Source organism: Capra hircus, chromosome 3, assembly GCF_001704415.2.
Source record: "Capra hircus breed San Clemente chromosome 3, ASM170441v1, whole genome shotgun sequence".
NCBI lineage: Eukaryota > Metazoa > Chordata > Mammalia > Artiodactyla > Bovidae > Capra > Capra hircus.
This window is the reverse complement of record NC_030810.1, coordinates 66,701,376-66,718,336: the sequence shown is the minus strand read 5'-3', so window position 1 is coordinate 66,718,336 and position 16,961 is coordinate 66,701,376. Positions and strand designations below refer to the sequence as shown.

The 16,961-nt window shown below is 40.6% G+C and overlaps 1 protein-coding gene across 7 annotated transcripts; it reads left to right on the top strand.

Annotated features, from left to right (window-relative positions):
* LOC106501943 (golgin subfamily A member 6-like protein 6) lies at positions 974–9,382 on the top strand. Of its 7 annotated transcripts, none has more exons than XM_018045718.1 (13): positions 974–1,024; positions 1,577–1,735; positions 2,087–2,277; positions 3,661–3,742; positions 4,083–4,238; positions 4,610–4,768; positions 5,121–5,308; positions 5,846–5,894; positions 6,270–6,425; positions 7,040–7,198; positions 7,553–7,717; positions 8,066–8,250; positions 9,153–9,382. In XM_018045718.1, the coding sequence occupies exons 3-13, from the start codon at positions 2,164–2,166 to the stop codon at positions 9,207–9,209; spliced, it is 1,470 nt and encodes a 489-aa protein (XP_017901207.1). In that variant the 5' UTR covers positions 974–1,024; positions 1,577–1,735; positions 2,087–2,163; the 3' UTR covers positions 9,210–9,382. The 7 variants fall into 7 exon arrangements, with proteins under 7 accessions (XP_017901207.1, XP_017901205.1, XP_017901209.1 ...); XM_018045716.1 differs by having other exon boundaries at positions 6,264–6,425; XM_018045720.1 differs by lacking the exon at positions 7,040–7,198.

Here is a 16,961-nt window from a genome sequence, read left to right as displayed (position 1 = left end):
TAAACCACCATCATAGTAGCAGGATCTTGATTCCTTTAAGAGAGTCTAAATCACTATATTACTCCAAGTGATCTTCTCCTGTTCCAAACTCAGGCACTGTTTCTGGAAAACTGTCTGACCTCTGAAGAAGAGCAAAGACACTCAGATGTCCTTGACAGAACATGCCCCAAATTTCTGTATCTACTTGGAACATGCCTAGCTTATTTTTAGCTTGTTGCTTTTTTTGTACATTCTCTATATTCACAGTAAACCAAGTTTCTCTGGGAAGATTCTCTTACCAGATCAGTCTTCATCTTTACTTTGCTTTTAGTTGTATTACTGTTAACCATATCCTGCAGATAGACTCTTAGGATGCTACAACTGCAATGAACCATAGAGATTATATAATGTAAATTAAACATCTTGCAAACATGGCTTAAGGAGTTGACACTTACTAGTAGTCACAAAGAGACTATTTTCCCAGATGGAGTAATTCAAGTTTTCTTAAACAGTTTTATTGAGAGATAATTTAAAAAAAAACTACCAATAAAATTTCATTTATTAAAAATACATGATTGATATGAATTACTCATGTGAATGTACACTTATTTCACATGGGGAAGTTGTTCTCTGAAATCTTCCTGAAAGAGGCATATGATGTAAATTTTGAAAAACTGGTACATCTTATTCAAGGTGGGATGTTATCAGAAGAGTCAAAAGCAGAAAAAACAGCATATGAAAAATATAAAAGTCTCCAAGTTTGCATATTTATAAAACTGCACATTCTTTTGATGGGTGGAAGCTAGCATGTTGAGGGGGAAGCAACATGGTGAGGAGGCTGCAGGGGTAGCCAGGTAGGTGGGATATGGAAAATTTACATGTAGGCACTGAGAAGCAACCAGGAAATGTTGCTTGAAACAGTTCATTTCTCAGAATGTTTCAGTGGAAGTTTAAGTTTGACCTGCCTGACGTGTCTTTGCCCCTTTGTGTCTCCAGATCTTAAGAAAGATAAGGGAAGAACAAGAGAAATACTACATGAAGAAAGGTGAGGAGTGGAGAGAGGCTCAAGAAAGAGTGGATATATGTATATGTATATGTGTATATATATAATTATGACCGATTCATGTTGTATGGCAGAAACCAACACAACATTCTAAAGCAATTTTGTTCCAATTAAAAAAAAATAAAATGTTGATTAACATTTGAAAATAAGAAAGATTCTTCATGATTCAGAAAAGACCTCAGCAGGTACAAGGTGGGCTCTCCTCACAGTAGAGGGGAGGTTCCTGCAGTGCCCTCTGGGACTCCGACAGGAGAACTTCCAGAAGGACGAGCTTCCTCACCTCTTGTGAACTCACTCTGCTACATCTGAAATAACAAGGAGAGTTGTGGTTGTAGATCTAGCCAGCCAGTCATGGCCTTTCCTAGCATGTTTTCACACCTGCCCTGATGTGTGGTTGCAGGTAGATTCAAAGATGTCCATCTCATTTTTTTCAGACAGTTTGGTCACTGAATGTGGAGGTTTGGGGGATGAGAGGTTGAAGCTCTCAGAGTTGACAGTTGTTTCCTTTCCTCTCTAAAAATCTTCCTGGAACAGAGGAGCAGATCAAAAGAGAGGCAAGTGAGAGGGAAAAAGACCCTTCTGAGCGAAAGGTTGAAGAGCTGCAGCGACAGTTGGAGAACCAAAAGGGAGTTTTGGAGAGATTAAGAGCCAGAGTGAGAAAGGAGATGAGAGAAAGAGAGAAGACCGCAGCAGGTATAGGGGAGAGTTCTGCTCACAGTGGGGTGGGGAGGTTCTTGCAGTGCCCTGTGAGACTGCTACAGGAGGAGTTTCCCAAAGTGAGGGCCCTCTTCTCCTTCTCTGAACACACTCTAAGCTCTATCTGAAAGCAGCAAGGTAAGTTGATATAGGTCCAACCAGGCTGCCAGGGCCTTTCCTAGCACCCTCCCCAAACTGCCCTTGATGTGTGGTCACAAGTGACTTGAAATGTTTTACGTGTCCACCTGCTTCTACATTTTGGTCAAGAAAAGTGGGTTGGGTGCTGGAGAGTGTAGGTCTCAAATCTGACTGTTGTTTTCTTCCTCCTCTAAATCCTTCCTGGAGCAGAAGAGTGAGCCAGAGGAGAGGCAACTGAAAGGGAAAAGGAACCTCTTGAACAAAAGGTTAAAGAATTACAGTCAAAGATGGAGGGCAACAGAAGTGTCTCCTTGAAGGGAGCTAGACTCAAAATGACAAAGAAGATGAGAGAAAGAGAAAACCTTCTGAGAAGGATGAACAAGAGGTTTGAGATGTTGGAGGTAACCTAGTATGGGTCTGGGCAGTGACTGTGGAAAAAGTATTGGGACCTCAGGAAGGGGTGGGTGCAAATTAAAGCACAGTCACAGAGAGAAGCACTATTCTCCTTTATTGCTTTCAATTCACTAGAAGCTCTGAGATTTTAACGGCTTATATCCAGGCATTTGAGTTCAGTTCTCAGTTTTTGAAGAGTCCAGGAGGCCCTTGGTATCTCCAAACATTTATAGAATATAAATAACTTTTCCAAGCCTTGTGCTGCTGTTTTGAGAGATTCCTGGCTGATCTCATGGAATCAGTATTAAATGGGGTTCCCAGGTTTAACAAGTAGACATTCAAGTATGTTTAATGCAAGCAGGATGAGTTACTGAAACAGTACCTCATCATTTTTCTTAACAGTTGACACAGATTTAGTGCTATTCATAGTGGGGGGATCCTGATTTCTCTGAAAGAGTTCTAATAGACTATGATATTCTATTCCAAACTGAAGCACTTTCTCTGGACATCTGTCTGATCTCTGAAACAACGTCAGTACAGATGTCTTCCTTGACTAAACACTTGCATAATTTCCTTATATGCTTATAAAAGACAAGTTATTTTGAGATTGTTACTTTTACTGGGCACTTACTCCCATTCAGAGCAAATCAAGCTCCTCTGCAGGGCTTCTTCTACCAAAGCTTTCTTTATCTTTATTATGCTTTTAGTTGTATTGCTGTTATTCATATGCTATAGATAGAATCTGAGGAAGCTACAGCTGTGAGGAACTATAGACATTATATTAAAACCTCCTACATTTCACCTGGAAACTCAAAGAATAAAGATACTAGTATGTTTTACAGTATTTCAGCACTTTTTTTCTGAGATGCAGAGATTCAAGTTTATTTAAACAGTTTCATAGAAATGTAATTCACAGGCCATAAATTTCAGGGATTTAAATGTACAACTATATTTAATTAAATGTGCATGTATAATTGATACAAATTTATGCACATAAAAGTACAGTGATTTCATATAGGGAAGGTGGTTTAGTGAATGTTCCCAGAAAAGATGTGTGATGTAAATTTTGAAAAATTTGTGCATATTCTCTATGGTAGAATGTTATCTGAAGAGCCAGAAGCAGGAAAAACAGCCTACAGAAAATATGAAGGGGACCAAGGCTATGTATTTGTAAAACTGCACATTTTTCTGACTAGTGGAACCTTCATGAATGGTGGAAGCCACACTAGCAGAGGAGGCTGGAGAGTTAGTGAGGTAGGCAGGATTTTAGAAACTTGTAGGCAGTTGAACACAACCAGGTAATATTATTGAGAATAGTTTTTTTCTCAGAATATATCAATGAGGAGTTCAGGTTTGACCGGCCTGATGTGTCTGCCGCTCTGTGTCTCCAGATCTTGGGAATGATAAAGGACGAGCTAGGGGAATGCTGCAAGAAGACAGATGAGCTTTGTGATGCAGCCAAGACCTTAGCAGGTATGGGGGAGGGCTCTGCTCACCGTGGGTGGGGAGGTTCCTGCAGATCCCTCCGAGAACTCTGACAGGATGAACTCCTGGAACTTCTGTGAACATGCTCTGCTTCATCTGAAAATAAGGTGGCTTGTGGTTTTAGGTCCAGTCAACCAGTCATTCCCAAATCTGCAGATTTCTAAACCTGCCCTTGATATGTAGTCACAGGTGACTACAGCCAGGACCATCTCCTTTTTCACAACAGTTTGGTCACTGGGAAAGTGAAGGTTTAGTGGGTAGAGGAGGTGGTACCTCTCAGGGCTGACTGTTGTTTTCTTTCCTCTCTAAAAACTTCTTGGATGAGCAGAATGCACTGAAGGAGAGCCATCTGAGAGGGAAAAGGAGCTTCTTGAGCAAAAGTATAAGGAGATAAGTCAAAAGGTGGAGGACCGAAAAAAAGACTTCGAAGAATTTGTAGACAAAATGGTAGAGAAAACAAGACAAAGACAAAAGATTTCAGCAGGTACACGAATGGGCTCAGCACACAATGGGGTGGGGAGGTTCCTGCAGTGCCCTTTAGGAGTCTGATGGGAGGGACTTCCAGAAGCAGGGAGCTTCCTGGCCTGTGTGAACATACTCTGTTATATCAGAAAATAATAATGCTGGTTGCAGCTGTAGGTCCAGCCTGCCAGTCAGGGATGTTCCTAGGAGATTCCCCACCCTGCCCTTGGTGTGTGAACACTGGTGAATCCAGACATTTCCATGTGCTTTTTCATGACAGTTTGATCATTGAGAAATTGGACGGTTGTTGGGGGAGGGGTGTGGTGTGTGAAGGGTTATAACTCTCAGATCTAACTGTTGTTTCCTCATCTCTCTAACATCTTCCTGGAACAGAAGAGTGTGTCAAGAGAGTGGCAGCTGAGAAGGAAAAGGAACTTTTTGAGCAAAAGGTTAAAGAGCTGCAGGAACAGCTGGAGGACCAAGAAAGGGTCCCTGAGGAATTAAGAGTCAAAAAGACAGAGAAACGAAGAGAAAGAGAAAAGACCTCAGCAGGTATAGGGTGGACTCAGCTCATGGTAGGGTGGGGAGGTTCCTGCAGTGCCCTCTATAACTCTGACAGGAGGAACTTCCAGAAATAGAGCTTCCTCTCCTTCTGTGAACACACTCTGCTACATCTGAAAATAACAAGGCGAGTTGTGGTTAGAGGTCCAACCAGTCATCCCCTTTTCTAGCACATTCTCGCACCTGCCCTTATGTGTGATCACAGGTGAATTTAGACATGCCCATCTGCTTTGCCCAGACAGTTTGGTTACTCAGAAAGCAAGGGTTGTTGGTTGTGGGCTTGTAGCTCTCAGTGCTGACTGTTGTTTTCTTCTCTCTTCTTTCTAAAATCTTCTGGGAGCAGAAATGCTGTCTGAATTGGAGGTTGCTATGCAAGAAAAGAAGCTTCTTGAGCAAATGGTTAAAAAATTGAAGCAAAAGTTGAAGGACCAAGAAAGAACCTTCGAGAGATTTAGAGACAAACTCACAAAGGAGATGAGAAAAAGAGACGACCTTCTGAGAAAGATGAATGAGAGGATTCAGATGCTGGAAGTATGTCTGGTCTGGGTCTGGGCAGTGACTTTGGAACAAAGCCTGAACCCTCAGGAAGGGATGGGTGAAAAATAAAACAAAGTCATAGAGAGAAGCGCTACTGCTCTTCACTGCTTATAATTCATTGGAAGCCCTGAGTTTTAAGTAAGATTCTTTAACAATTTAAGTTAAACTTCAAGTTTCAAGTTCTTACACAGTTTTATTGAGTTATATTTCACAAACCATAAATTTCAAATATTGAAAATGTATAATATAATTGATACAAATTTACTAAAGTATTTACAGTGATTTCACTTGGGGAATGTGCTTTATGGAATGTTCCTGGAAGAAGAGTGTGGTGTAAAATTTGAAAATTTGTACATATTATCCAAGAGTAGATGTTACCAGAAGGGTTGCAAGCAGTAAAATACAGCCTATGAAACATATGAAGCAACACAGGAACGTTACTCAGAGGAGTTCATTTCTCAGAATATTTCAGTGGAAGTTCAGCACGGGTTAGACCTGCCTGACATGTCTTTGCCTCTTTCTGATCTCCAGCGCTCACTGAGGTTACCGGAAACACTAGAGGAACAGGACATGAAGAAAGGTGAGCTCCTTTGTGATGCAGAAAGGAAACCTAGCAGGTGGACAGGAGAGCTCAGCTCACAGTGGGGTGGGGAGGTTCCTGCAGTGCCCTCTCAGACTCTGACAGGAGGAAATTCCTGAAGCTGGGAGCTGTCATTCTGGGAATGCACTCCGCTTCGTCTGAAAAAACAAGGCTAATTGTGGTTGCTGGTCCAGTCACTCAGTCAGGGCCTTTCCTAGAAGATTTCCAAACCTGCCCTTGTGTGTGGTCACAGGTGCATTTAGACATGTCCATCTCCTTTTTCATGACAGTTTGGTCACTAACAGAGTGGAGGGCTGTACCTCTCGGGGTTGACTGTTGTTCTCTTTCCTTTCTAAAATCTTCCTGGAGCAAAAGGGCAGGCCAAAAGAAAGGCAGCTGAAAGGAAAAACAAGCCTCTTGCACAAAAGATTAAAGAATTGCAGCAAAAATCGGAGAACCAAGAAAAAGTCTTCGAAGTATTAAGAGTCAAAATGACAGAGGAGTTGAATGAAAGAGAGAAAGCCTCAGCAGGTACAGGGGAGGGCTCATTTCACAGTGGGGTGGGGATGTTCTTGCAGCGCCCTCTGAGACTGACAGGAGGAACTTCCTGAAACAGGGAGCTTCCTCACCTCCTGTGAACACACACTGCTTCATCTGAAAATAACCAGAGTTGTGGCTGTAGGTCCAGCCTGCCAATCAGGGCCTTTCTTAGTATGTTCCTAGGTGTATGTGATGTGGTGGAGGAAATGGTAACCCACTCCAGTATTCTTGCCTAGAGAATCCCGTGGACAGAGGAGCCTGGTGGGCTGCAGTCCCACAGGGTCACACAGAGTTGGACATGACTGCAGCAACTTAGCATGCATGCATGCATGCTTGCATTGGAGAAGGAACTAGCAACCCACTCCAGTATTCTTGCCTGGAGAACCCCGGGGACAGAGGAGCCCAGTGGGCTGCCATCTATGGGGTCGCACCGTGTTGGACACGACTGAAGCAACTTAGCAGCAGCAGCAGGTGTATGTGGACATGTCTACCTACTTCTTTGGGACAGTTTGGTCCCTGAGGATATGGAGGGTTGGGATTTGGGGGGTTGTAGCTCTCAGGTCTGACTGTTGTTTCCTTCCTTCTCTAAACTCTTCCTGGAGCAGAAGAGCAGACCAAAAGAGAGGCCGCTGAGAGGGAAAAGGAGTATCTTGAAAAACAGGTTAAAGAATTGGAGCAAAATGTGGAGGACCAGGAAAGAGTCTTCCAGAGATTAAGAACTGAAATGACAGAAGAGATGAAAGAAAGTGAAAAGGCCTCAGCAGGTACAGGGGAGAGCTCATTTCACAGTGGGGTGGGGAGGTTCCTGCAGTGCCCTCTGGGATTCTGATGGAAAGAACTTACCGAAATGAGGAGCCTCTTTTCCTTCTGTGAACACACCCTGCTTCATCTGAAAATACCAAGGAGAGTTGTGGGTGTGGGTGCATCCAGCCAGTTAGGGCCTTCCCTAGCATGTTCCCAAATCTGCCCTTGATGTCTGGTCACAGGCACAGGTGGAAATGTCTACCTGTTTCTTCAGGAAAGTTTGGTTACTGAGGATATGATATGGAGGGTTGGAGGTTGGGGGTTATAGCTCTCAGGTCTGACTGTTGTTTCCTTCCTTCTCTAAACTCTTCCAGGAGTAGAAGAGCAGATCAAAAGAGAGGCTGCTGAGTGGGAAAAGGAGTCTGCTGAAAAACAGGTTAAAGAATTGGAGCAAAATGTGGAGGACCAAGAAAGAGTCTTCCAGAGATTAAGAACTGAAATGACAGAGGAAATGAGAGAAAGTGAAAAGGCCTCAGCAGGTACTGAGGGGAGAGCTCATTTTGCAGTGGGGTGGGGAGGTTCCTGCAGTGTTTCTCTGAGAACTCTGGAGGAACTTCCAGAAGCAGGGCCCTTCTTTTCCTTCTCTGAACACACTCTACTACCTATGAAAACTACAGGCCAGTTATGGTTTTGGGTCCAGCCAGCTGGTCAGCACCTGTCCTAGCACACTCTCACACCTGCCCTTGATGTGTGGGCACAGGTGAATTCAAACCTGACTATCTGCTTTTTTCAAGAAAGGATGGTCACTGAGAAAGTGGCGGGTTGGGAATTGGGGATTGTACCTCTGACTGTTGTTTTCTTCCCTATGTATAATTTTCCTGGAGCAGAAGAGCAGGCCAAAAGAAAGGCTGCTGAGAGGGAAAAGCTTTTAGAGCAAAAGCTTAAAGAATTGCAACAAAAGTTTGAGGACCAAGAAAGAGCCTTCAAGGCATTTAGAGTCCAAATGACAGAAGAGGAACGAGAAAGAGACTACTTTCTGAGAAAGATGAATAAGAGGATTGAGATGCTGGAGGTGAGTCTGGTCTGGGTCTGGGCAGTGACTGTGGAACAGAGCCTTGGAACCTCAGGAAGGGATGGGTGAAAATTCAAGCAGAGTTGTAGAGAGAAGCACCATGATTCTTTACTGCTTTAGATTCACTAGAAACCCTTGGATTTAAATGGTTCGTGTCTGGACACTTGATACTTTCAAGAATTTATAGACTATAGACAACTTTCCCAGGGCTTGTGCTGCTGTTTTGAGGGATTCCTGGCTGATTTCTGGACTTTTTCTGGAGCCAATATTAAGTGGGATTCCCAGGGTTGTCAGGTGGATGTTCTCAGAAGCAGATATTGGTTCACGTTCCTAAGCTTCCTGCTAGTTTTCAGGCTGCTACTACATCCAAAGACCCTAATATAGATCCCTGCTAACTTAAAGCATTCAAATATGCACAGACTTAGAAATATGGGCAACTGCCAGCTCCTAATTTGGCTGCAGTTGTCTCCAGGTGAGTTTAAACTGTCAGTCAGTCTTCAGTAGAGGAGAAGTTCTGTCTTCTCCCATCTGGAATTATTTATATCAGTTTTCTTGATCAACTTAGGAGTTCTCAATATTTCTAAGATGTGGAGAGACTTTGTGCCATTCACAAGGAAGGCCCTCACCTAAATAGCATAAACGTGGCTGAAATGTCTTATAAATTGTCCTCATGCCTGGTTAGGACTGTAGGGAAACCCTAGTGATGGGTATGAGTAAGTTTGTGCTATGCATCCTCTCACCATCCAAACCTAAACCAGGAGATGTTTCTGATGAGCATAATAACTTCTCATGATCCTTTAAGAAAGAACTCTTTAAAAGAAAATAAATTGTTAATGGAAAACCTTGTTTTGAAATGAGATTTTGAAAAGGTTTCTGTTTACTAACACATTATACATTTTTAGGCTGCAGTGAACGATGATAACGACAAGGATGTTGAGGAAAACACTGAAAAGTACTGAACTTCATAGACACAGGAAGATAATGACAAAGAAAATACTTCACAGCCTTTTGTTTTAGTCTCAGTTTGGGAGAACATAAAGCATGTGTGGTCACTAATTACTCAGATTTTTTGTTTCTTTCTTTTAAATTCTGGTAATATTAAAAGTTTTCACAAGTGCTTTTTTGATCTGGATTATTTTTATCTATGCACGTACTTTTTCTTTTATCATTAAAGTTTTAATGTAAAAAATAGAAAAATCATCTACTATAGAATATCAATTCCTGGCTCACAAAGGAAAGAATTAGTGTGGTTGGATAATTAATATAAGTGGAAATGGAAGCAACTGAGTAGAAGACAAAGAGAATGTCAAATTTGTAATATCTTGAAAAAAAGAAAAATTTCATTAAGTAATGCTTCAGAAAGTCACATATGAATAATTATACAAATGAATATGTATACTGTTTTCTTGAGAGGAAAGGACTAATTTCTTATACAAAACAACTGTGTTGCTGCTGCTGCTGCTGCTAAGTTGCTTCAGTCATGTCCGACTCTGTGCGACCCCATAGACGGCAGCTCACCAGGCTCTGCCATCCCTGGGATTCTCCAGGCAAGAACACTGGAGTGGGTTGCCATTTCCTTCTCCAATGCATGAAAGTGAAAAGTGAAAGTGAAGTCGCTCAGTCGTGTCGGACTCTTAGCGACCGCATGGACTGCAGCCCACCAGGCTCCTCTGTCCATGGGATTTTCCAGGCAAGAGTACTGAAGTGGGTGCCATTGCCTTTTCCGAAACAACTGTGTTACTTCACCTGTAAATTTTACGTGTTTTGAGTTAAAATTTCACAAAAGCTGATTGTAAATTTTAATTTGAGCTGATCAAACACATTAAAAAGCCATGAAAATTCAGAAGGGGTGCAGGGTTTGGGAAGTTTTCAGCCATAATTTCTTCTATAAATGAAGTTTATAGAACTGCAGTCATTAGAACAATGTGCCATTAAAGCATAAATCTGAAGACAAAGAATAACAGCATGCTGCATAGTCTAAAAATAGAACCAACAACATACCTGATTAAGGTTATGTGAATAGTGTTGTTTCAGATCAGTGAGACAATATAAACAGTACATGAAGTGTTGTCAGTCTACTGGACAGCCATGTAGAATGAGAGTGCCTAGATCTCTTATAAATCTTGCACAAATAATATTCCAGCTTGGCTTTAGATTTAAACATTAAAAATAATCTTGATAAAAACAGTAAATGTCAGATAATTATAAAATAAATGTGGAAACTTGAATTTATTTTTAAGTGACATAAAACTCAAAGATACACATTTTATGACTTTGGTGTCCTCTCTTACATCTTCATGTTTATCATTTTGTTGTTCATTTTTGTTGTCACCACTTTCACAGAAACTTTTTTTTTATTTTTAAAAATCTGTGTATTGGCTTAAGTGATTTACTTTCCTGTTGTGATTTTCTCTTTCCTATAGATTTGTGTTTCTTTTCTATTTAGAGAAGACCTTTCAATATTTCTTTTAGGATAGGTTTAGTATTTCTGTAGCTTTTGTTTATCTGAGAAATTATCTCTCTTCCTGTTCTAAATGGTAATTTTGCTGGGTAGAATATCCTAGGTTGCAAGTTTTTCCCTTTCAGGACTTTGAATCTATCTTTCAACTCCCTTCTGGCCTGCAAATTTCTGTAGAGAAATCAGATGATAGACTTACCAGAGTTCCCTTGAAATTAACCCTTTGCTTTTTCTTTCTTCCTTTAGAATCCTCTCTTTAACTTTTTGCCATTTTAATTGTAATATGTCTAGATCTGTTTGGGTTCATCTTGTTTGGCCCCTCTGCATCTTCATTTTACTTATATTTTTCTGACTCTTTGAATTTAGGAGTAAGAGCACTGTTACTCCTAGGGAAGTAACTCTTTGAAGGGAAGAGTGGTTCCTGTACCTGGATATGTTTCATTTTTAGGCTTGGGAAGTTTTCAGCCATAATTTCTTCAAATGTGTTTTTGTTCCCCATTTCTCTTCTCCTCTGAGATCCCTATTATGTGTAGATTGGGATACTTTATATTATCTCATGCTTGCTTTCATTTTTCTTAATTTATCTTTCTGTTTGCTGTTCTGATTGGGTGATTTCTGTTGTTTTGCCTTTCAGAGCACTTATCCATTCTTCTGCTTTATCCAGTTTGCTATTTGTTGTCTTTAACTCCGATTTTATCTCTGCAAATGAGTTTTCTAATTTCAGTTGACTCCCCTTTATAGTTGCTTGTTTCTCTTTACAGTAATTTGCAATTCTATCTATGGCCTTTCTTAATTCCTTCAGTATTTTCATTGCTCCTTTTTGAACTCATAATCTGATATACCAGAGAAGTTTGTTTCATTGTTCTTTGAACGGAATTTTCTTCCCTTCAAAAAGTTACTTCCCTAGAAGTAACAGTGCTCTTACTCCTAAATTCAAAGAGTCAGAAAAATATAAGTAAAATGAAGAAGCAGTCAAGAGAATCAAGAGAATTAAAAAAATCAATTTTTTTAAAATTTTGATAAAAAAATCAAGAGAATTCTCTTCAAATAACAGTTATCTATTGTGCTCTTGTGGGTTTCCCAGATGGCACTAGTGGCAAAGAATCTGCCTGCCAATGCAAGAGATGTGAGATGCTGGTTCAATCCCTGGGTTGGGAGGATCCCTTGGAGAAGGAAATGGCAACCCACTCCAGTATTCTTGCCTGGAAAATCCCGTGGACAGAGGAGCCTGGTTGGCTACAGTGCATGGGATTGCAGAGTCAGACACAACTGAGCTCAAGCAGGCACACATGCATACACACACACACACACACACACACACACACACACACACGCACTGTGCCCTTGAAGAACTGTTTTTACATGGAGGGCGTCCCTGTGTGACCTGCATGAGTCTAGTAATTTTGGTGTGAGGACTGTGTTTTTTGTTTTTGTTTTTTATGGATACCTGCTATATCGTTCCTCAGTGTGTGCTGGCTGTTATCCTCTTGATAGTATATCTAATAGAGGTCTATTAAATTTGAACAGAAACATATTAACAGGTCTTGGAATAGCCAGTACCCGTTTCCATTTGGCCTTTCAGTAACCAGAGAGGAAGTGTTGCATGTGCTAGAAGTAGGAACCAGGCACACGTGCCTGCTTGAGCTCAGTCGTGTCCAACTCTGCAATCCCATGCACTGTAGCCAACCAGGCTCCTCTGTCCCTTATCTAGCAATCCCTGAATTATTGGGCAGAGTCCTTCAAGTTCCTCTGGTGTTAAATAATCTTGGAGAATCTTAGGGAGGGACATGGATAGATCTGTGTTTACCTACTATAGCACTCTATTATGGGGTTCTGCACCACATAAATGCCAGATAATAGTGGAATTCCTTGTCTACAAAGAGGAGAAACTCTTTCTACTAATTGCCTTCAGTTCACTTCAGTTCAGTCACTCAGTCGTGTCTGACTCCTTGTGACCCCATGAACCGCAGCACACCAGGACTCCATGTCTATCACCAACTCCCAGAGTCCACCCAAACCCATGTCCATCGAGTCGGTGATGTCATCCAACCATCTCATCCTCTGTTGTCCCCTTCTCCTCCTGCCCCCAATCCCTGCCAGCGTCATAGTCTTTTCCAATGAGTCAGCTCTTCGCATGAGGTGGCCAAAGTATTGGAGTTTCAGCTTCAACATCAGTCCTTCCAATGAGCACCCAGGACTGATCTCCTTTAGCATGGACTGCCTTCAGTTCAGAACAAATTGCCTTAAGTTCTCTATAAGATAGGTACTAGGTCAAAGATGACAGAGAAACTTAGGGAAGTCAGGAAACTTAGGAAGCCATTAGAGGAAACAGGTGTGAAGGGAACAAATGGGAGACTTGTGAAAGAAGTCCTTCAGGATCATAAGGAAGTTTAACCCCATTTCATGAAGTTGTCGAGGTAGCTGTTCTAAGAAGGAAATTGTATTGGACCTGAAGGGATCCTTTAAAGATAATGGGGGACTGGGAGGCAAATTATCAAAGCCCACCATGGACAAAATTTGGTGACTTTGAGAAAGAAGCTGGGAATGAAGCAGTGTTAAGGGTGAAATATGTCACTGAAATATTGATAAGAATTATAGTAGGATGCCCTTCAACTCACATGGGTAACATCACTGAATTTATTGGGAATTCAGGGTATGGAAAGACTGCTCCCTCAGACCTGAGTTAGTATTCCTCCTGTGAAGAGACTTTTTGGGTCTTTTCTTTCTTTCTGAGGGATGGACATTCTCAAACCCAATGGGCTTCTTCTTTACAGTACTAGTAGGTATCTTGGTCAATGGAGGCCAGTTTGGGGGATCCTTTATGTTTAAAATAATTTAGTGGTGTATCTTCTAATTTTTCTTTTAGAAATATTACTATCACACTGTTGAGGTACTGTGTGAAGTTCAGACATGTCAGCATTTTATTTTTTTTAATTGGATAATAATTGCTTTACAATGTTCTGTTGGTTTCTGCCATACAGCAACATGAATCATTCATAAGTATGCATATATCCCCTCCATCTAGTCAGCATTTTAAACATAGACTTTTTTTGGTTGTGTCATAAAGCTTAAGTCTTAGACCATGTAGAAAACCATGGCTAGAGCACAAGCTATATGGTAAATGCAAGCTTTCACTAGTCTTTCAAAGCGGTTTCTAATTGTTGATGATAATTTGCCACAATTTCATCCTTTAGTTGTTTACAATTTTGAATGCATGACCAATCAATTTTAACAGCATAAAACTCAGAATGTTTTATAATAATTCTTTAAAACTCCCTTACTCTCTGACTGGATTCTGCAATGGTTTGAGATCTCTTAAGGTCTTCCAAAATAATTGTCCATTTAGCTTTCTTTAACCATAGAACATCTCCCCTACAAATAAATGGATAAATTGACATGTTAAGGGAATCTCAGAGAGTAAGCATCCAATATCTCCTGAATTGTTCAGCAAATTTCTCTCTTTTTCTTTGGGACTTAGGGAAATCTTTAGTCATGGAATTTGATTGAAGATTAAATTTTAAATATTACTTTTTCAGTTTGATTCTGTTTGGAACTGGATTTAGCATCATCTACTAAGATCCCCAGAGAAAGGTATGGCTATTCACTCCAGTATTCTTACCTGGAGAATCCCATGGACAGAGGGGCCTGGAGGGCTATAGTCCATGGGGTTGCAAAGAGTTGGACATGACTGAGAGACTAATACACACAGAAGGTATAGATCCAATACATTTATCTTTGAAAATTTAGTCACTCAGTTGTATCCAACTCTTTGTGACCTCATGGACTGTAGCCCCCCAGGCTCCTGTGTCCATGAAATTCTTCAGGATAGAATACTGGAGTGGATAACCATTCCCTTCTTCAGAGGATCTTCCCAACCCAGGGATTGAAGCCAGGTCTACAGCATTGCAGGCAGATTCTTTACCATCCAAGTCACCAGGGAAGCCTCAAAATAGCATTCTGAGAGGGGGAGGAAAAGGGAGAGTAGAGAGAGGAGTATGGAGCGACTGGAGCTCAGGATGTGAGGGGTGTTTTTTGGGAAGGCCAAGAGAGGCTTGGGGTCTAAAGGCATGATCTTGGAACCCTTTGGTTTCAGCATTTCTCTAAGATAAAAGTAGTCTGCAGGGATTCAACAATGGGGTGTTCAGTCAACTGAGAAGTTCTCATTTTCTAGATCATAGAAATCTGTAATTTTAATACAGTTTCAAGATTATATACATATAGTTAAGAATCAAAAGTCTGTCCTTATTGTGCTATCATCTAGAACACAGGATTAGGAGTTGAACTCACTAACTCATCTCCTATCAATTAGTTAGGAATGAAAACATAGTATTAACAGGTTTATAACTGGAGTACAAGGTTATAGTTCTGGGTGTACAATGATGAATCTGATCTTATATGCGCTGCAGCACCAGAGTGTAATAGGAACATTATACTAACACATGTTAAAATGGTAAGGAAGACTTATTCAAGATTATTGCAATAAGGGTCAAGGCTTTTTCAATAGGGAAAAAAGACTGAGCTCAGTTCCAGACATAGCAAAGCCAGCTGGGAATATATAGCTGAAAAGTAGAGTTAGATGGTCAGAGGAAAAGAAATTGCTAAAAGACAATGGTAGGGAAATTCTTGCTAAATTGGTTTAATAGTATTCTTGTTAGGAGAGGACAAGGACTTAGACACTAACAGTCTTGGTCAATTTGGGGTGATATAACAAAAATACTATGGACTGGATGGCTTCAGTTCAGTTCAGTTCAGTCGCTCAGTCGTGTCTGACTCTTTGCGACCTCATGAACTGCAGCAGGCCAGCCCTCCCTGTCCATCACCAAGTCCTGGAGTTTACCCAAACTCATGTCTGTCAAGTTGGTGATGCCATCCAGCCATCTCATCCTCTGTTGTCCCATTCTCCTCCTGCCCTCAATCTCTCCCAGCATCACAGTCTTTTCCAATAAGTCAACTCTTCGCACGAGGTGGCCAAAATATTGGAGTTTCAGCTTTAGCGTCAGTCCTTCCAAAGAACACTGAGGACTAATGTCCTTCAGAATGGACTGGTTGGATCTCCTTGCTTCAAGGGACTCTCATGAGTCTTCTCGAAAACCATGGTTCAAAAGCATCAATTCTTTTAATTTTAATTAGATCCCATTTGTTTATTTTTGCTTTTATTTCCAGAATTCTGGGAGGTGGATCATAGAGGATCCTGCTGTGATTTATGTCTGAGAGTGTTTTGCCTATGTTCTCCTCTAGGAGTTTTATAGTTTCTGATCTTACATTTAGATCTTTAATCCATTTTGAGTTTATTTTTGTGTAGGGTGTTAGAAAGTGATCTAGTTTCATTCTTTTACAAGTGGTTGACCAGTTTTCCCAGCACCACTTGTTAAAGAGATTGTCTTTACTCCATTGTATATTCTTGCCTCCTTTGTCAAAGATAAGGTGTCCATATGTGTGTGGATTTATCTCTGGGCTTTCTATTTTGTTCCATTGATCTATATGTCTGTCTTTGTGCCAGTACCATACTGTCTTGATGACTGTGGCTTTGTAGTAGAGCCTGAAGTCAGGCAAGTTGATTCCTCCAGTTCCATTCTTCTTTCTCAAGATTGCTTTGGCTATTCGAGGTTTTTTGTATTTCCATACAAATCTTGAAATTATTTGTTCTAGTTCTGCGAAAAATGTGGCTGGTAGCTTGACAGGGATTGCATTGAATTTGTAAATTGCTTTGGGTAGTAAACTCATTTTCACTATATTGATTCTTCCGATCCATGAACATGGTATATTTCTCCATCTATTAGTGTCCTCTTTGATTTCTTTCATCAGTGTTTTATAGTTTTCTATATATAGGTCTTTAGTTTCTTTAGGTAGATATATTCCTAAGTATTTTATTCTTTTCGTTGCAATGGTGAATGGAATTGTTTCCTTAATTTCTTTTTCTACTTTCTCATTATTCGTGTATAGGAATGCAAGGGATTTCTGTGTGTTGATTTTATATCCTGCAACTTTACTATATTCATTGATTAGCTCTAGTAATTTTAAAAGCTTCTGCACAACAAAGGAAAATATAAGCAAGGTGAAAAGACAGCCTTCTGAATGGGAGAAAATAATAGCAAATCAAGCAACTGACAAACAACTAATCTCAAAAATATACAAGGAACTTATGCAGCTCAATTCCAGAAAAATAAATGACCCAATCAAAAAATGGGCCAAAGAACTAAACAGACATTTCTCCAGAGAAGACATACGGATGGCTAACAAACACATGAAAAGA